The following is a 21,181-nucleotide window of genomic DNA, read 5'->3' as shown; positions in this document are numbered from 1 at the left end:
AGTGCCAAATAAGGCCAAATCTGTTCATTTGACTTTCGCTATCTTATCTCAGAGATGTGAATGGCTCTGCACAAGATGGAAGAGCTTCTGTCATATGGGGAGGAACAGACAGCTTCCATACTGTTTTCCATTAGAAATTGGCCTAATTTACATTCCGACCAACATGAATGAAGATTCCTTTTTCTCCACATTTCCCCCAGCTCTTTTTGTTGCTGACCTTTTTTTAATATAGCCCTTTCTGACTTGCGTGGAGTGATATCTCATTGTCATTTTGATTTGCATATCCCAGATGATCAGTGATGATGAGCAATTTTTCATGTGCCTGTAGACCATCTGTATATCTTTTTTAGATAAATGTCTGTTCAGCTCTTCCCATTTTGATGGTATTGTTTTTGTTCCATTTTGTTTATGCTTTATATGTCTTGGTTACTAGCCCTTTCCCAGATGTATGGTGTGCAGATCTTTTTTTAAATTTAATATACAGTAATTTTATTAAACAATATTTTATTTTTTTACACTATTAGTGACTTTTATTTTAAATTCTTTTATAATTTTTATTAGTGAGACATCATGAGGTACAGTTGTAGACTTACAAATTTTTGTGCTTGTGTTTCAATTATACAATGATCAAATACCCATCCCTCCACCAGTGCCCATTTCCCACCACCATGGATCCCAGTATCCCTCCCACCCCCTGTCCCCCCATCCCACCCTGCCTCTGTGGCAGGGCATTCCCTTTTGTTCTCTCTCTCTTATTGGGTGTTGTGGTTTGCAAAAGAGGCAATGGGTGACAATCATGTTTGGTCTATAGTCTACTTTCAGCATGCTTCTCCCATCCTGGGAGGATCCTCCCAACACCCTTTATTTGGTGTTCCCTTTGGAGAGAAGGTGTGCGGATCTTTTATCTCATTCAGTAGGATGTCCTATTGTTTTAATAATCATTTCTTTCTCAGTGCTGCTTTTCACTTTAATGTGATCATGTGATACTATTTGTACTATTTGTTTAGGTTTGTTTTCCTTGCCAGTTGATTCAAATCCCTGAAGACACTACCAAAGTCAATATCATGAACTGTTTTCCTATGCATTTTATAGATTCTGGTAGAACATCTAAGTATTTAATCTATTTTTGGTTAGATTTTGTGCATATTTTAAGATAATGATTCAGTCTCATTCTTTTGTGGCTGATCAATTTTTCCAACACCATTTGTAGGCTTTCTTTTCTTTATTTCACATCATTGGCTACTTTGTCATAAATTAACTGTTCATATTTATAAGAGATTATTTCTGTGGTTTTATAACTTAAGAGGAGGTGTGCCATGGATTGATCCCAGGAACTTATATGTATGAAGCTTATAATCTACCAATCTTGACTTATAATTGTATCTGGAAAAAATGGTTTTCTCTATAGCCATTTTGATCAGAAAGTTTCTGAAAAATTATTTACCCAGTTTTAGGATATATACTTCATGCATATTGAGAACTTGTTTTAGGGGCTGGAGATAAAGTACAATAGGTAGGGCATTTTGCCTCGCACATCGCCAATCTAGTTTCAGTCCCCAGCATCACATATGGTTCTCCATATTTCCAGGACAGACCCAGGAATTGACCTTGAACACTGCTGATTGTAGCCTCTCAAAACAAAAAACAAGAACTTGTTTTGATCTGTTAATAACAAGAAACAAAATCCTGTTTTGTAATGATTTCTTTATAGAGGAACATTTATTTTCCTTTATTTTAATTCTCTTCAAAGATGGAGCGATAGCACAGTGGGTAGGACATTTGCCTTGCATGTGGCCGACCTGGGTTCGATTTCCCCGTCCTTCTCACGGAGCCCAGCAAGCTACTGAGAGTATTCCACCCACACGACAGAGCCCAGCAAGCTCCCCATGGTGTATTTGATATGCCAAAAACAGTAACAACAAGTATCACAATGGAGACTTACTGGTGCCCACTGGAGCAAATCAATGAACAACAGGACAGTGCTACAGTACTGTCTATTTTAATTCTAAATCTCCATCTTTCTTTTTTTAGTTTTTTATTAAAGAACCATGATTTAATTGACAAATGAGAAGGAAGGAAAGAAACAGGGGTTGCTTAAGGGAATTGATTTTGTTTCATATGTAGAGATTAGCATTTGCATATACTGAAAAAAAAAGATGAAGGAACTAAATTGAAAGTTTAAGAGAGTGGGGAAAGTTTAAAGGATTCAAGCTTTCAAAGAAAATACAATGACTTGAAACATTGGCATAGGGAAAGGGAATATAAAAATTCTTTTATTCTCTTGAAACAAGAAAGATGAAGGGGTAAGTAGTAGCAAAGACAATGAGGCTAGGAGAGGAAAAATTATGGGGCCATTATGGATAGTTTTGATCTCTAATGTACTTGTTGAAATCCACTAATAAAGTAAAGGTGGATTTTGTCTTCAAAATCATAAACTGCTAGAAAAGTTGCCGGGGGTGAAGTAGGAATGAGAAAGAAAATATTGTCAAATGATTAAGGGGTTCAGTTATGATCAGATATCATTTTTTAATTTATTTTTTTATTAGTGAGACACCATGAGGTACAGTTGTAGACTTACAAATTTTGTGCTTGGGTGATAACATTTTTGAGGGATTTAGTTCATTTGATTTTAAGACATTCTTCAGCATTGTTTCTTACAGAAATTTGCAGACAAATACAGAGTTGGCTTAATCTATGATTAAAATTGACATCAAAAAGCAGAAGGTCATAAGCAAATGATTAACCACAGCATCAAGAGTAGGAAGTTTCAGACCCAAGAAAGGATTGGCTACTGGGAGTATTTGAAAGTGTCAGTAACTTAGTCACAGTAAGGGTGAATAGCGGGATTCATGAAGTATGTTACTAATAACACCATTTACCATTTCACTTTATTTTATATAAAGTTTTATGTAATTTCCCACTACAACCCAATGAAATAGATAAATTTACTTCATTTTATAGATGAATTTATCCCAAATCGTGTAGCTAGTTAGTAAGAGAGCCAATATTAGAAACTAGATTTGACACCAAAACCTATGTACTTAGCAATTATATGTAATACATAGAATTTTCACAGTAAATATAATCAAGGGGTGGTCACAGGCTATAGAGAAACCTCATAGATTTTTACAGTGATTTAAAAATATATAGAAATTAAAGAAATGGAAAAGAATCTTTACCCTTTTTGAGGTAATAAGAAGAAATATATTCTAGTATGGATTAATAGAGTGTAGGACTTGACTGAATTTCCTACATTTACCACCTTTAAATCAGTGGGTTGTAATTTTTTTATACCTGTAGACTTGCTCCTGAGACCAAGACTACTGTTCTAATCTGAATATGGTAGTCAGCAGTTTTCAGCCTCTATTGTGCCTGCAAACTGGCACTGATTCATGGTTCACTGATTTACTCTATGCTTAATTTTTTCCTCTTTTTTTGATAGTGCTGGAAATTGAACCCAGGTCTGATGCATGCAAGGCATGTGCTTTTCTGCTAAGGCATATACCTGGGCCTGATTTAATTTCTGCACTATAAAATAAGAATGACAGTAATAATAATAATATGATAATAAAAAGAGTTGTTTATCTAATTCCACAGCATCAATTTAAGGTTTAAGTATGATAATGGATGTAAAAAGTAAATGATTATACAAATGGTTGTCATCATGGTGATATCATGTTTCCATGGGAAAAAACAAGAAGTCCCAACAGACACAGTTGTGCTTATTCAACATTTGTACCTTTGTCATTTAAACTATTTAAAGGGATACTCTCAAAAAGCGAACAGATGAAAAATTTCCTTGAAATTGATGATTAAATGGGTCCATAGAGTCTTTATTTCTTTCCTCCTTCTCAAGATAGATGTATGTATATGTTAGATGCTTTAGCAAGTAAATTAAATGTTGTTTTCTGCTATTAGGTATTAATATTAACCGAGGTCTTCTATGCCTGGGAAATGTAATAAGTGCTCTTGGAGATGATAAAAAAGGTGGCTTTGTGCCTTATAGAGATTCCAAGTTGACTCGACTGCTTCAAGGTAAGCCCAAAGTGCACCTTAAAAGTAAGAATAACTTGGGGGTATGGTGCCGCCAGCAGGTCAGTCTGTGCCTATGAGGCGAGTGCATCAGGAGCCTTATGGCGCCTTTAGACTTCAGATACCCCAAAATTGCTGCTGTGCCTTTGGACAGACCCCAAATACTTGGGGGGCAAAGTTTACCAAGAAAGTAAACGGCCAAAAGTTAGGTATGTGGGAGACATACCCACAAACCATATCAGGCTCAGCTATATAATTGGAGGCATGGCCTCTCTGGTTCCTGTTCGAATTGCTTTAACAGCCATGATCCCAGAGACTCAGAAGCAAATCTCGAAACCCAATGGCTTTTGGCAGAAATGTCTCTGGTCCCTGCAGTAGGTTACCAGCGCCTGGCCACCCCGAGTGGGAATAGATTTCATGCCTTGGCCTGTTACTCCTGGCAGCCTGGTGGCCACCATCCTCCAAAGGCCACTCAGGTTTGGGCCTGCAGTGATGAGACACGCGGGGCCTGACGGGATGGGGATGGAGCCGGCCCTTTCCTCCCCACCCCAACGAGACCCCGAGTCGCCACCCATGAACGGCCTCTGTGGCTCCTGATCAAACCGTTAAATGGCCATTATCCCAGAGACTCAGAAACAAATCTCAAAACCCAGCGACTGATGGCAGAAATGCGTCTGGTCCCTGCAGTAGGTTACCAGCGCTGGGCCAACCTAGGTGGGAATAGGTTTCATGCCTTGGCCTGTTCCCCCTGTCGTGCCAGTGGCCACCATCCTCCAGAGGCCACTGAACAGTCTGGGCCTGCAGTGATGAGACACATGGGGCCTGAGGGGATTGGGGTGGAGCTGGCCCTTTCCACCCCAATGAGTCTCCAAGTCACTGCCCACGAACGGCCTCTGTGGCTCCTGATCAAGCCGTTTAATGGCCATGATCCCAGAGACTCAGAAACAAATCTCGGAACCCAGTGGCTTTTGGTAGAAATGTGTCCAGACCCCACAGTAGATTACTGTCGCCAGGCCACCCCAGGGGGGGAAAGGGTGCTGTCCCTCTGCCTGCTCCTCCTAGGTGCCTCGGTGGCTGCCATCCTCCAGAGGCCATTGGAAAATCAGGTTTAGGCCCTCAGTGACGAGATGCGTGTGGCCTCACAGGATGGGGTGGAGCCGGCCCTTTCCTCCCTGTCCCAACAAGACCCCAAGTTGCTGTCCATGAATGGCCTTTCTGGCTCCTGATCAAGCTGCTTAACGACCATGACCCCATAGACTCAGGAACAAATCTTGGAACACAGCAGGTTTTGGCAGAAATCCCTCCAGATTTAAGTGTTAAAATTTCAGAATTTCAAAATTGCGCGGCCACTACTGCAGCCATGCGACATCATATGTTATTCATAACCAGCAATAGAAAGCAAATTGTCTTTTCAGCAGATCTGAGTGTTGGGGTAAAATCCCAAATAATAATGGTGGGTCTGGTGTCAAAATATTGAATGTAATCAAAATAGAGAGAGAGTAGTATGGAAATCATCTGCCGCACAGGTAGAGGGAGAGTGTGGGATGATGGTAAACTGGTGCTTTTGAGGGTGGAGAACGGGCACTGGTGAAGGTATGGGTGTTTCATTGTGTGTCCAAGACTTAAACCCGAAAGCTTTGTAACTGCTCTCACTGTGATTCAATAAATAAAATTATAAAAAATAAAAGTAAGAATAATTCAAAATGATAGTGCTGAGAAAGCAAAGATGAAAGAAGCACAAGCCAGATCTTTAGATTATCACATACATAGATCTTTGATAAATACAGAAAAAAACCTGTTAGTCGTAGGCTTTAAAATAAGGAAAGATGTCTTCAGATATTTTCTTTGAGAGTGAAGAAATCTGTAGAATGCCAACTATACTTAGTTCTTTGTATCTGAAAATGAACTCTTATTGTTACTTTAATTATTTGTATTGAAAGCAGAAATCCTTAAAGAGCTAAAAATCTCCTTGGAGGTGCCGGAGCAATAGTACAGTGGGTAAGCCATTTGCCTTGCATGCGACTGACCCAGGTTTGAGCTCCGGCATCCCATATGTTCCTCTGAGCACTGCCAGGAGTAACTACTGAGCACAGAGCCAAGAGCAAACCCAAGAGCATCGCTGGGTATGACGCAAAAAGAAAAATATATCTTCTAAGAACACTTTTTCTAAAAAGTGGCTCCTAACAACTTGGGCAGGCCCCACTTTTTTTAAAAATAGGGGGTACACATCTAGTGCATGCAGTGCCCAGGCATCATAATTGGCCTAGTATATGTGAGGCATATATTCTAACACTTAAGCTATTTTCCTGGCTCCAGGCTGGTGTTTTGATATAATTATCATCTGAAATCACAGTCTTTCTCTAGAATGAGACATATATAGTGGTGTTCTAAACAATATCATCTTCTACATCTGAAATCTTGTGTCAGAGCAATTATACAGAAGGCAGAGCACTTGCCTTGTCCACAGACAAACTGGGTTCAATCAATAGCCTCTCATATGGTCCCTTGAGCCCTATCATGAGTGATCTGACAGTAGAGCAAGGAATAAGCCATGAATACCACTGGTTGTGGCCCCAAAAACAAAAAAGCTGAAAAGGGATAAGGGAGATAATGTATATGAAATACTTAGTGGCACTCAAAACAAAAAGAAATCTAAAGAAATCTTAGCGGTTTTATTATTGTGAAACAGGAACTGTGTTGATACTTAAAAATTGATTTACATTATACTTCAATTTATGATTTATGACTTTTTCCTTTATTTAAACACTATTTACAAATTTGTTCATGATATATTTTTTATAGGCATTCAATATTCCAACATCAATCCCACCACCATCGTGACCTTTCCTCCACTATTGTCACCATTTTTCCAGTGACCCCACAAGCTTGCCCATTTAGCAGGCACAAAATTATTTATTTTATATTGCTTGTTATAACTAAATGGCAAATGGTATTATCAAAATATACTTAAGTAAAAGAAAATTTGTGAAAATTATTATATCTCACAGTGGGGTCATGTTTTTGTCAAATGGTTTACAAAGCTGTTGCTATTTGATGTTAATATTTTTGCTCATTGAGATTAGTTGACTTCTATGTTACTTTCCTATCTAATTTGTTGTGCTTCTACTAGGATGTCTGTATTGTAGAATTTGGAGGTGTCATGCAGCCAGAATTGCAGCCTCACACTCCAGAAACATTAGAACATTTAACTGGGCCATGAGTTTACATAGCAGCAGTTGTAGAATGTGGGGGAGGCTTTGATCGCCACTCCAAGAAGACTCAGGAGTTCTCAGCCCCAAGACTGGTGTACTTGGCATTTTTGGCAATTTGGCTTCCTGGGAGCTTAGTCATGAGGCAGTGGAGTTGGGCTGTTGGCACATTGGCAGCTGTGGGGGTGTGAGTATGGCTTTCTGGGCTTCTGCATGGTGGGGACAAGATCCATTTGACTCCTAAGGGTGCTCTGGCATTTTCAACCAGGAGACAAGTATACCTGTGAATTTTTTCAGCTTGTTGATCTCTTTCGAGATTTAATCATGGGTCTGTAAAAGCTGGGCCAATGGGTGAGTATACATGGTGGCCATTGTGGAATATTGGTCTTTTTCTGATTTTGAAGTCACTAATTCTCTGGGCAGCTTTGTGTACCTCCTATTCACTTGATTTTATTTTTTCCATTATTCTTTTTCAGATTCTCTAGGAGGTAATAGCCATACTCTTATGATAGCTTGTGTGAGCCCTGCTGACTCCAATCTGGAGGAAACATTAAACACTCTTCGCTATGCTGACAGGGCAAGAAAAATCAAGAACAAGCCTATTGTTAATATTGATCCCCAGAGAGCTGAACTTAATCATCTTAAGCAACAGGTATAAGGGACTTAATTTGATGGAAAAATTTCTGATGTCTGAGAGTGAATGATAAACTTTTTGCCTCAGCTTCTTTACTAGACATTATGAGAATTACATATTTTTAGTTTGGGAAGATATTAAAGTAACTTCTATTATCATGCTTATCTTTTGTTATTAAGTCATGACATTTAAGATAAATGTGGTAAGTAAGATATGAGGCAGAGAAGTAGGCATTAGATCCTGAATGCCCTTGTATGAATTGTTAAAGAATTTGGAATTTACATTAAAGCCCAGAAACAATCTAAAGATTTTAAGTAACAGGGTGCCATGATGTATGTGGTTTTGTTTTGCTTTTGGAGCCATACCTGCTAGTGCTTTGGGGTTCTTATAGCTTAGTGCTCAGAGGGTTGCTCCTGGAAGTTCTTGGAGGACTGTGTGATGCTAGTGCTCGAAACAAAGTAGACTCTTACAATAACTCAGGTGAGAGTTTATTAATAGGATGAGAATAGGGAAATTTAGGAAAGCAAAAGCAAATAGGAAGAGTGTAAGACTTACTTGGTAACACATTTGATGTGGAAGAATAAGTGGAAAGACTCAAAGTTGATTCCGAGGTTTCTTGCTTGGAAAACTGAATAAGTGGTAAGTACTAACCATTGAGTCAGGGAATACAGAAGGAAAAGCTAATTCCATTTGGGATTTTTTTTAATTGAAAAAAATTTGGGGGCTGGAGCGATAGCACAGAGGGTAGGGCATTTGCGTTGCACGTGACCGACCCAGGTTCGATTCCTCCGCCCCTCTCGGAGAGCCTGGCAAGCTACTGAGAGTATCTCGCCTGCACGGCAAAGCCTGGCAAGCGCCCCATGACATATTCCATATGCCAAAAACAGTAACAAAAAGTCTCACAATTTGTTGTGAGACATTACTAGTGCCTGCTCGAGAAATTCGTTGAACAATGAGAGGACAGTGCTACAGTGCTAACAAAATTTAAAGGTAGCCTGGAAATGTTTTGTGGTGGAGCAAAAATAGATTGAAAGAGATCATTAATACATTACTATAGGTCCTGAGAGAGAGTACAATGGATAAGGTGCTTGTCTCGCATGAGGACTACCTGGGTTTGATCCCTGTCATCGCATATGGTTCCCCCATTAGAAACGCAGGAGTAAGACCTGTGCACATCCAGTTATGTATGCCCTTCCCCGCAAATAAGTTACTACAATGATTCAAGTTGGAGGTAATGATAGCTTGATCTTAGGGGGTTAGGAGTTTTCAATTTCTAAATGGTAATTGAAACAAAGATAAGTCTTAAAGGAGCAGTTATCAATTTAGAATATTGATACTGAGCTTTGAGGAACTTTATCGCTTAGAGGCAGCCCAACAGATTGGAATACATACTTAAGGCCCAGGTTCAATTCCTAATAACACATGGTCCCCTGATCACAACCAGGAGTACACACCAAGTAGTAGTTGCTGGAAGTAATTCCTGAGCAGCATGAAAACTAGAAAAGGTCACAAGAAGGACGGAGTGAACTAAGTTAAGAAGAGTTAGGCAGGTAGAAGGAAAACAGAAATGTATGATGTTGGTAAACTAAATGATACTAAACAGTCAAGGAAATGACTACATGAAAGTGCTTTTGCAGTATAGTGATAAAATATTGCTGACACTTTTAGCAAAAGTTATTTTAGTGTATGGAATACTATTGACAGAAATCAAATTAGAATAGATTGAAGTGATTGTCAAGGTGGCAGGCTGGGGGCTGAGGTGGCAAAGGGGTTTGGGAAAACTGTTGGAACCAGTTGACACTGGTAGTGGGATTGGTGCTAGAATATTGTATGTCTAAAACTCAACTTTTAATAACTTTTTAAATCATTCTTTAAGAAAATAAAAATAGTAAAGAGTCCCAAATTTTAAAAAAGAGGCAGTGTGCATGTTCTTTACAACTTCAATTTTGAAGAAATTAAATCAACCAAAACAGATAGCAAGGCTTGGGAGGCTGCCTTTATTTTTAGATGGCACAAAGACTTGACCACAATTAACAAGGATTCTTGTAGAAAGGGGAAAGTTGAAGATACATGAAATAGAGCAGGGACAAGAGATAAGTAAGATTCATAAATTGGCAAGGAAGTGGAGATCCAAAGTACAAGCATGGGGGCTGGAGCAATAGCACAGTGGGTAGGGCATTTGCCTTGCACCCAGTCAACCCGAATTCGATTCTCAGCATCCCATATAGTCCCCTGAGCACTGCTAAGGGTAATTCCTGAGTGCAGAGCCAGGAGTAACCACCTGTGTGTGACCCAAACAGCAAAAAAAAAAAGTACAAGCATGGAGACTGATCACATGAGGCCAAATATACACCTTTTTATTGTGGGATGGAATGGGAGAGGATAATTGCATATGCATTGTGGTTTAAGATCTCTATCCCTGAAGCCTCCCTTTTACTATTTCTATGATTTCATTCATTTTCTGTTTTTCAGAACCCTAGAGTACTTAACTAATTTGATTCCCTGTATCATTTCCTACTATTTCATGCTTAGGCTTATCTTCATCAAGTGGATTGAAAACCTGAGAATACACAATGAGAGTTTAATTTTACATTTCCCTCTACATTACTAAGCCCAGTGCTGGATATGATTTTTTAAAATTGTTACTCAACTGAAACTCATTTAAATTCTTAAGTATCTACCATCTTCTAAGTACTAGATGATTGCATAATGCTGATTTTTTTTCATTGACTCATCAACCCTAATACTTTTAATAACACCTTCAATATTTTTAAGGCTTTAAGTAAAATAACATTGGTACAAATTGTGATAATTTCACTTACAAGGGATGAAGTAGCTATTGATTGGCAAGTGGATGTTTTCTTTGCTTCTTCCAGGTACAACAACTACAGGTCTTATTGCTACAAGCTCATGGAGGTACCCTGCCTGGAAATATAAAGTAAGAGTTATACATTAATTTCAAGTCTATGTTAAAGAAGAGATTATTTTTTCTTAATATACTAAAGTTTCCGGGTATTACTTGGTGTTCAGGTGGGAATCTTACCATGCTTTCTGACTGTTTAGAACTTAGTCAATTTTAAAAGACCTTATTTCATAGAAAATGCATGAATTCTGTCTTCAGAAGTTTATTAATGGAATTCTGCTACAAGGAAGAGCTGTCTCAAAGAAATTTATTAATTTGCTTATGTATTCCCACATATAGATATATGGATATTTATTTTATAATGGGTTTAACATCTTTCACTATCCTTTGTTTTGTTTTTGAAATTGTCTCTGCTTTGTCCTTTTACGAGTTCCATCAGATTTATTTAACGTGTGCATATTACAAACTTAATAATAATTTCATAGATTTATTTAATCCAAGTGGTTCTCTGTCAATCGTATGTTTGTCCTGCCTCAGTTCTTCAGTCAATCACATATCCTTGGACACCTCGGTTCTTTTATTGGAAAATGGTGTTTAGGAACCAAACTGGAATTCTGGGGGTATAGTGTACATTATTCAGGTGTCACTTTTTCTAAACTTCTGAACAGGTAATAGACCTAGAAGACAATTTATAGATATAAGAACCCACACATAGAACTTGTTTACTCATTTCACCTGAATGTACCACTTGGTTATATTTTACTACCTGCAGTTCCATAGAAATACGTGTTCTTTTAGTGTTTCTGTGTATTACACATGTATGAGAAAGCTTCCTTGGTTTGTTTGCCTGAATTGGGTTCATAAATATTCTTGCAATAAATGGATAGGACATTGTGAAAAAAAAGTAAAGCAGGTGTTAAGCAGAGAAACAAAGAATTTACACATATATGACACTCATAACTATGAGAAACCATAATTTTATCATTACTGGGATTTACAGTACTTTAATCATATTTTATGCATATATCATTCCAACACCACGCCTATCACCATATTCTTTGCTTCCTTATACCAGTGACTCAAATCATGCCCTCTCCCATGTAATCTCAGTTCCATAGACAAAAATCTCCAGTCACAGAACCTAATCGTATACTGATACTTTTGATTTCAACTTTTCTGTAGGATACCAGTTATGGAACAGAATTCCCTCTCTCTTTGTTTTATAACTTCTTCTTCCTAACAGTGAGAAATCAGTTCTCATTACCTGCAATCTATTAATATACTTACTCTTCTTCAGTTTGTGTGTGTATATATATATATTGCCTTTTGAGCTAGACTGTCCACCGTTTCCCAGAGTTACTGTTTCTATTCCATTTTGAGTCGTCCCTTCATCTTGGTTGGTTTCCATTATTTTTATTTTGTATATGTAAAGTGTATGAGAAAGATATGAGATTAGTCAGGTACTCAGAAAGACAGAAAGATATCAGAATGAGAGTGATGATATAGCAGGTAGATCACATGCCTTACATGCGGATGACCAAAGTTCTATCTCGGGCACCCCGTAGGGTCTCCTGAGCCCACCAGGAGTGATCTCTGAGTGCAGAGACAGGATTAAACCCTGAACACAACCAGGTACTGCGCAAAAATAAAAAATAAAGATATGTTCAGAGAAAAGAAATGTAAATCAAAACCAACCATGTTGAGATACCATCTCACACCTATTCAGAGTGCTATTGTTCCAATAAACAAAGCAAAACAAAAGTATTGTTTTATTGGCAAGGATGTATGGAACTTGGAACCTTTGTACCTTATTGGTAAAGGGTAAAGGCCCTCCCGTTGATCGTCGATTTGCTCGAGCGGGCCCAGTAATGTCTCCATTGGAGACTTTGTTGTTACTGTGTCTGGCATATCGAATACTCTCGGTAGCTTGCCGGGCTCTCCGAGAGGGGCGGAGGAATCGAACTCGGGTCGGCCATGTTGGCCGCTTGTAAGGCGAACGCCCTACCCGCTGTGCAAGGCATTGCAAAATGATGTGACCACTTTAGGGAAAGAAATATTGAGTGACTTCAAACCTTAAAAATGTAACTGCCATATCCAGCAATAACTCTTCAGAATACATATACAATACATATGCAAAATACGTATACAAACTGAAAGCAGCCATTTTTGTTTGCGTGGAGACCACACCTAGCTGTGCTCAGGAGTGATCAGGTATAAACTCAGGGCTTATGCCTGACTCTGCACTCAGGGATCACTACTAGCAATGCTTGAAGAACCATATGGAGTGCCCAAGACCAAACCAAGATAAGCAGAGTGGAAGACAAACATTTTTCCTACTGTACTATCACTTCAAACCCTCAAATCAGTCTTGAAGAAAACTTGCATACCCATATTCATAGCACCAGTCATCACAGTAACCCAAAGGTGGAGGTAGTATTGATTTTCTTCAGTGGATGGATAAACAAAATGTGGTTTAGTGTATATATATAGAGAATATTATTCAGCCTTAAAAAGGAAAGATAATCTATTCCATAGTTTATGAATGAACCTGGTGGACATTATACTAAGTTAAATGTACCAGTCAAAAGAGGTGAACATCATATGATTCTGTTTACTTGTTTTTAAAAAAAAAATTATCCAGGGACCAGAGTGGTAGTACAGCAGGTAGGACATTTGCCTTGCATGCGGCCGACCCAAGTTCAATCCCTGGCATCCCATATGGTCCCCCAAGCACCACCAGGAGTAATTCCTGAGTGCAGAGCCGGGAGTAATCCCTGGGCATCGCTGGGTGTGACTCAAAAAACAAAAAAATAATAATATCCACTTTAATTTTTGTCCTTATTTTAGGAGTTTTTTAAATATATTTTTGATAAACAAAATCCTTGTCTGTGGTGTATGTTACATTTTCTACTACATTGTAAAAATTTCATTTGTTCATGCAAAAAATTATGTATTAAAATTTTAGTAATCATTTTATTACCTCTGATATTTATCAGCTTTGTGGAGATACAATTTATGTGTAATAAAATTCACCCTCTTTTGATGTAGGGGTTTGCCGGAGCGATAGCACAGCGGGTAGGGCGTTCGCCTTACAAACGGCCAACATGGCCCACCCGAGTTCGATTACTCCGCCCCTCTTGGAGAGCCTGGCAAGCTACCGAGAGTATTGGATATGCCAGACACAGTAACAACAAAGTCTCCAATGGAGACGTTACTGGGCCTGCTCGAGCAAATCGACGATCAACGGGAGGGCCTTTACCTTTACCTTTGATGTAGGGGTTTGTACCACACCAGGTGCTGTTCAGAGTTTGATCCTGATTCTGTGCTCATGGAACACTCCTGGCACAGGAATTGCCAGGGATGTATCTCAAGTACCTTATCCCCGGTTCTCCTTTTCTTTCATTTATAATGTTTTTAAGATTTATCTTACAGGGCTGGAGTTTAGGGTACAGGGTTTAGGGTACTTTTTTTGCATACAACTTACCCAGGTTTAATGTGGCACCACATAGGGTCCCCTGAGTGCAGAGCCAGGAGTAGGACTTAAGCACTGCCAGGTGTGACCTAAGAACCAAAGCATCTGTGTTATAAAATAGATCATTTAAAAAAGAAAACTGTTGGGCCATACACAGTAGAACTCAGGGTTTATTCCTGGCTCTGCACACAGGGGTCACTCCTGGAAGTGCTCAGGGGACCACATGTGGTGCCGGGGATCAAACCTGGGTTGGTTGTATGCAAAGTAAATAGCCTACCCACTATACTGACCTGGCCCCTAATTCTTTTTTTATTTGCTCAATGATATTCCATTATTTTGATATAGCACATTTTCTTTATTCACCAGTTGGTAGACTTGGGTTATTTAAGCTTTATGACTGTTATAAGTCCTCCCGTTCTTCATTGATTTGCTCGAGCGGGCCCAGTAACGTCTCCATTGGAGACTTTGTTGTTACTGTGTTTGGCATATCGAATACGTCACGGGTAGCTTGCCAGGCTCTGCCGTGAGGGCGAGATACTCTCGCTAGCTTGCCGGACTCTCCGAGAGGGGCGGAGGAATCGAACTCGGGTCAGCCATGTTGGCTGCGTGCAAGGCAAATGCCCTACCGCTCTGCTATCGCTGCAGCCCAACTATTATAAGTAATGTTTCAAAAATGTTAATACATAGAATTTTGTATGAACATTAGATTTTACTTACTAGGATAATACTTCTTTTTTAAAAAAAATATTGAATCACTGTGAGAAAGTTACAAGCTTTCATGTTTGGGTTACAATCACACAATGATCAAACAGCCATCCCTCCACCAGTGCACATTCCCCACCACCAATTTCCCAGTATATCCCCTATTCCACCCTCTCCCCCACCTCCATGGCAGACAATATTCCCCGTACTCTCTCTCTACTTTTGGGCATTATGGTATGCAATATAGACACTGAGAGATCATCATGTTTGGTCCATTATCTACTTTCGGCACACATCTCCCATCCTGACTGATTCCTCCAGCCATCATTTTCTTAATGATCCCTTCCCTATTCCATCTGCCTTCTCCCATCCACTCATGAGGCAGGCTTCCAGCTATGAGGCAATCCTCCTGGCCCTTGTATCTACTGTCCTTGGGTGTCAGCCTCATGTTATGTTATTCTATACTCCACAAAAGAGTGCAGTTCTTCTATGTCTGTCCCTCTATTTCTGACTCATTTCTTTTTTGTTGTTATTTTTTAAATTAATTTTTATTAGTGAAACACCATGAGGTACAGTTGTAGACTTACAAATTTTTGTGCTTGGGTTTCAATTATACAATGATCAAATACACATCCCTCCACCAGTGCCCATTTTCCACCACCACGGATCCCAGTATCCCTCCCACCCCCATCCCCCCCATCCCACCCTGCCTCTGTGGCAGGGCATTCCCTTTTGTTCTCTCTCCTTTTGGGTGTTGTGGTCTGCAAAAGAGGCATTGAGTGACAATCATGTTCAGTCCATAGTCTACTTTCAACATGCATCTCCCCTCCTAGGAGAATCCTCCAAACACCCTTTATTTGGTGCTCCCTTCCCTATCTGAGCTGCTCTTTCCCCTAGAATGCCCGGCTGGCCTCTAAGCCATGGAGTAATTCTCCTGGTACTGATCTCGGCTATTCTTGGGTATTAATCTTGGGTATTAATTTATGTCCCCTAGATGAATGCAATCGTTCTATGTCTATCCCTCTCTTCCTGACTCATTTCGCTTAGCAATATAATTTCTATGTAGTACCACTTGTATGTAAATTTCATGACTTCATCTTTTCTAACAGCTACATAGTACTCCATTTTGTAGATGTACCAAAGTTTCTTAAAACAGTCATCTGTTCTTGGGCACTCAGATTTTTTCCAGATTCTGGCTATTGTAAAGAGTGCTGCAATGAACAAACAAGTGCAGATGTCACTTCGACTATACATTTTTGCCTCTCTGGGATATATTCCCAGGAGTGGTATTGCTGGGTCAAATGGGAGCTCAATTTCTAATTTTTTTGAGAATCGTCCATACTGTTTTCCAAAAGGGCTGAACCAATCTGCATTCCCACCAGCAGTGAAGGAGGGTTCCTTTCTCACCACATCTGCGCCAGCATGGGTTGCTTTTGTTCTTTTGGATGTGGGCCAGTCTCTGAGGTGTGAGATGGTATCTCATTGTTGTTTTGATCTACATCTCCCTGATGATTAATGATGTAGAGCATTTTCTCATGTGCCTTTTTGCCATTCGGATTTCTTCTTTGAGAAAGTTTCTGTTCATTTCATTGCTCAATTTTTTATGGGGTTGGATATTTTCTTCTTGTGGATTTCAACCAGTACTTTATATATCCTTGATATCAACCCCTTGTCAGATGTGTATTCGGCGAATATCCTTTCCCATTCTGTAGACTGTCTTTGTATTTTGGTCACTGTTTCTTTTGAGGTGCAGAAGCTTCTTAGAAAGCCAGGAACCGATCCAGTGTGAAAACCGGCTGTTCTAGGGGATCAACCTAGCTGTGCATGCCCAGAAAGAGTCCCTGGCTCTGGGCACCGGGTGGTACCTGTTTGAATGAGGAGAGGATGCCCGGAGCCGTTCAGCTTTGTTTCCGTGCAATGTGCCTCAGTTCCCATCCCGCACCCATCACTGTGACTCATTTCACTTAGCATGATACTCTCCATATCTGTCCACTTATATGCAAATTTCATGACTTCATCTCTCCTAGTATTTGCATAGTATTCCATTGTGTAGATGCACCAAAGTTTCTTTAACCAGTCATGTCTTGTGGGGCACTTGGGTTTTTTCCAGATTTTGGCTATTGTGGACAGTGCTGCAATGAACATATGGTACAGATGTCATTTCTACTGCGCTTTTTTGCATCTTCGGGATATATTCTCAGAAGTGGTATCGGGGGTCATATGGAAGCTCAATTTCTAGTTATTGGAGGTCTCTCCATATTGTCTTCCAGAAAGGCTGGTCCATTTGGCATTCCCACCAACAGTGAAAGAGCGTCCCTTTTCCCCCACATCCACGCCAGCACTGGTTCCTTTTGCTCTTTTGAATGTGTGCCTGTCTCTGTGTTGTGAGATGATATCTCATTGTAGTTTTGATTTGCATCTCCCTGATGACTAGCAATGTGGAGCATTTTTTCATGTGCCTTTTGGCCATTTTTATTTCTTTTTTGAGGAAGCTTCTGTTCATTTCTTCTCCCCATTTTTTAAAATTTTTTATAATTTTATTTATTGAATCACCATGAAAGTCTCGGTCATACAATGAAACACCCGTACCTTCACCAGTGCCCATTCTCCACCCCCAACAACACCAGTATACCCCCATCCCACTCCCTCCCCCTACCTGTGGGGCAGATGATTTCTACATTACTCTCTCTCTACTTTGATCACATTCAATATTTTGACACCAGACCCACCATTATTATTTGAGATTTTTACCCCAACACTCATATCTGCTGAAAAGGCAACAGTAGACAATTTGTTTTCTATTGTTGGTTATGAATAACATATGATGTTGCATGGCTGCAGTAGTGGCCGCGTGATTTTGAAATTCCAAAATTTTGACACTTAAATCTGGAGGGATTTCTGCCAAAACCTGCTGGGTTCTAAGGTTTGCTCCTGAGTCTCTGGGATCATGGCCGTTAAGCAGCTTGATCAAGAGCCAGAAAGGCCGTTTGTGAGTGATGACTTTGGGTCTCATTGGGGTGGGGAGGACAGGACCGGCTATACCATCCCATGAGGCCCTGCGTGTCTCGTCACTCCGGACCCAAATCTGACTGTCCAATGGCCTCTGAAGGATGACAGCCACTGAGCCACCAGGGGGAAGCAGGCGGTCTCCCCATTTTTTGATGGGGTTGGAGGTTTTTTGTGCAATTCTACTAGTGTCTTGTATATCCTGGATATTAATCCCTTATCAGGTGGGTATTGGGTAAATATTCTTTCCCATTCTGTGGGTTCTTTCTGTATTTTGGTCACTGTTTCTTTTTTGATGGCTGCGCGACATCTTATTATCCCATTCTTGCTTTGGACATCTTGGCAGGCTATCGAATGTAACCTGCCCACATGGCAGAGTCTGTCAAACTCCCCGTGGCGTACCCAATATGCCAAATACCAGTAACAATGATGGGTCTTATTCTCCTAACCCTGAAAGAGCCTTGAATGTGGCACTCTTTAGAATCTCATGGCTAGGAAGAAGGAGACATTACTGGTGCCTGCTGGAGGCTATTGATGAACAACAGGGTGATTATGATCATGATCGTTTCTTTTGAAATGCAGAATCTTCTTCTTTTGATAGTTTGATGTAGTCTCTTTTGTTTGTTTGCTTTCACTTGCATGTTTAGTGCTGTTTTATCCTTAAAGATGCTTTTAGCTTCAATGTCATGGAGGTTCTGCCTACATTTTCCTCTATTTAGTTTATAGATTTATGTCTGATATTGAGGTCTTTAATCCACTTTGATCTGACTTTTCTGGAATAATACTTCTAAGTTCAATTCCTGGGTCAGTCTTCCCATCTGATTTTTAATGTGATTACACCCTGTATTTTGTCCTCATGATTCTGGATTTTGATTTACATAATAAGCCTTTCATAGAGCTGGAGCAGTAATAAAGTGGTTAGGGCGTTTGAAAGCAGTCAACCGAGGTTTGATCCCTGAGTCCCTAGATGGTCCCCTGATCCTACCAGAAGAGATCCCTGAGCAGAAAACCAGTAGTAAGGCCTAAGCACTAATTGTGGCCCAAAAACAAAACAAAACAAAAAAAGCCTTTTCCTGTATCAAAGTTAAATTGTTATTCACCCATTTTATTGTAGTATTCATGATCACTTATTGCTTTACATTTCAGCACAGCAGTAGGGTGTTTGCCTTGCGCATATCCAGCCCACCAGAGCCAGGTTCAATTCCTTCGCCCCTCTCAAAGAGTCCAACAAGCCACCAAGAGTATCTCGCCCGCAAGACAAAGCCTGGCAAGCTACCCATGATGAATTCAATATGCCAAACACAGTAACAACAAGTCTCAAAAGGAGATGTTACTGGGCCCGCTCGAGCAAATCGATGAACAATGGGAGGACAGTGTTTCTTTTCAATCTTCATATTTGAAATGTATTTTTATGTATGGTATGATCCTATTTCCTTTTAATGTCCTGGTTTGCATAATTATTTTCTAATTATAATGTTCTTTTAGGATACTATAGGGAAGGATAAAGAATAAATATTAAAATTTCCGTAATTCAGGAGTAGTCACACCAAGCGATGCTCAGGGCTTACTTCCAGCATTGCACCCAGATATTATTCCTGGCTGTGCTTAGAGGACCATTGGGATTGCCAGCTATTGAACCCGGGTCTGCCATGTGCAAGGCAAGCACCCTACCTGATGTACTATCTCTCCAACCCAATTTTCATAATTTTTTATCACCCAGATATGGCTGCCTTTTTTTTTAATTCTTCAATTTTTAAAATTTTTTTAAATTTTTAATCTCAATTTTCTGATAATATTTTTAAATGTTGGATTAAGAAACTGAGAACAGCTGATGTCTCTTATTAGTGGTGTCTTAAAGACCTGTTCCTGGAATACTTAGTTTAGAAGCATTTGACCCATCTCCCTTTTTTTTTTCCTTGCGCAGGGGCCATGCTAATCTTCTCTGTATCGTTTCAATTTTAGTATATGTGCTACCGAAGCACATATACTATGTGCTTTTTTGTATTTTTTAGGGCTGGAGCGATAGCACAGCGGGTAGGGCATTCGCCTTACAAGCGGCCAACATGGCCAACCCGAGTTCGATTCCTCTGCCCCTCTCGGAGAGCCCGGCAAGCTACCGAGAGTATTCGATATGCCAGACACAGTAACAACAAAGTCTCCAATGGAGACGTTACTGGGCCCGCTCGAGCAAATCGACGATCAACGGGAGGGCCTTTACCTTTACCTTTTTACCCTTTTTTTTTTTCAGTTTATCACAGACCTGTTTTATATATGACAAAATGGATGAACAGAAGACTGATAGAAATCATTCCAGACTCCAGAATAGAATATACTGTTAAAATATGGTTTCAACTACAAAAGTAATACATCTAAATGTACTCAGGTGTTCCATATGTAATAGAGAAATATTCTACTTTTCTAAAAGTGTATGTTTTTAGGAACATTTATTTCCTATGTTCTGTCACAAACTATTCAGCTTATGTACATGAATACTGTTTTTGTTTTTTTGTTCTAGGATTTCATTTTTCCCTTTCACTTTTTTTGATGTTCAGGAGTGACATACTTGGTTGCAATCCTCACTGGTTGTGGTGTACTAGAGCACTTGTTGTGCTGGGAATCACAATGGCTATGTTGGTGGTTATACTTCATAATATGTGGTGATGCTAAGAATCAAACTTGTAGCCTCATGCATGGAAGGCTTTTGCTTTTGCACACTACCTTTGAGCCACTTCCTGAGCCCATATGTTTGTGTTTTTTTTTCAGAGATGAGTGGCACTCTGTGTTTTCTCTATGGCATTATTTAGGGATTATTCCTTTCTCTGCCCCCGGGAGTCATTGCTGGCAGGATCAGGACCATATTGGATGCCAGAGATTAAACCTTGATCATCTACATGCAAAAGCTCTACCCGCTGTATATCTCTGGCCCAAGTCCTCATGAATTTTTAATTTTTGTCTTTGAACTTTTTGTTTTAATTTACTGTGTTTGTCCCTTTGTAAACACATGTAGAGATATGTTCTAAGATACTATACTTAGAACATACTAAAGATTATACTAAAAAGCTCCTAGAAACAAAAGATTTGTATAGTTGTGTGGAAGTTTACACAATCAATACCCCAAAGTCCATGGCTTCCTATATGCAAATAATGAAAGAGAAGAAAGTGATATTTTAAAAACAATCCCATTCACAATTGTGCCTCAGAAAATCAAGTACCGCAGAATCAGCTTAACTAAGAAAGTAAAGGACATGCACAAAGAAAACTAT

At 39.7% G+C, this 21,181-nt stretch overlaps 1 protein-coding gene and 1 pseudogene across 1 annotated transcript in view; one reads left to right on the top strand and one right to left on the bottom strand.

Moving 5' to 3' along the window:
- The window catches only part of KIF4A (kinesin family member 4A), a 206,205-nt gene that overhangs the window by 58,872 nt on the left and 126,152 nt on the right, over window positions 1-21,181 (top strand). The window contains exons 7-9 of the mRNA XM_056130107.1: window positions 3,919-4,035; window positions 7,718-7,893; window positions 10,752-10,813. Coding sequence (XP_055986082.1) covers window positions 3,919-4,035; window positions 7,718-7,893; window positions 10,752-10,813 — 355 coding nt within the window. The remainder of the gene's footprint in view (window positions 1-3,918; window positions 4,036-7,717; window positions 7,894-10,751; window positions 10,814-21,181) is intronic.
- LOC130038258 (uncharacterized) lies at window positions 19,803-19,900 on the bottom strand (annotated as a pseudogene).

This window comes from Sorex fumeus, unplaced genomic scaffold, assembly GCF_029834395.1.
Source record: "Sorex fumeus unplaced genomic scaffold, SorFum_2.1 ptg000073l, whole genome shotgun sequence".
NCBI lineage: Eukaryota > Metazoa > Chordata > Mammalia > Eulipotyphla > Soricidae > Sorex > Sorex fumeus.
Note: the sequence above shows the minus strand (reverse complement) of the source record. Positions and strands in the feature narration are given on the sequence as shown.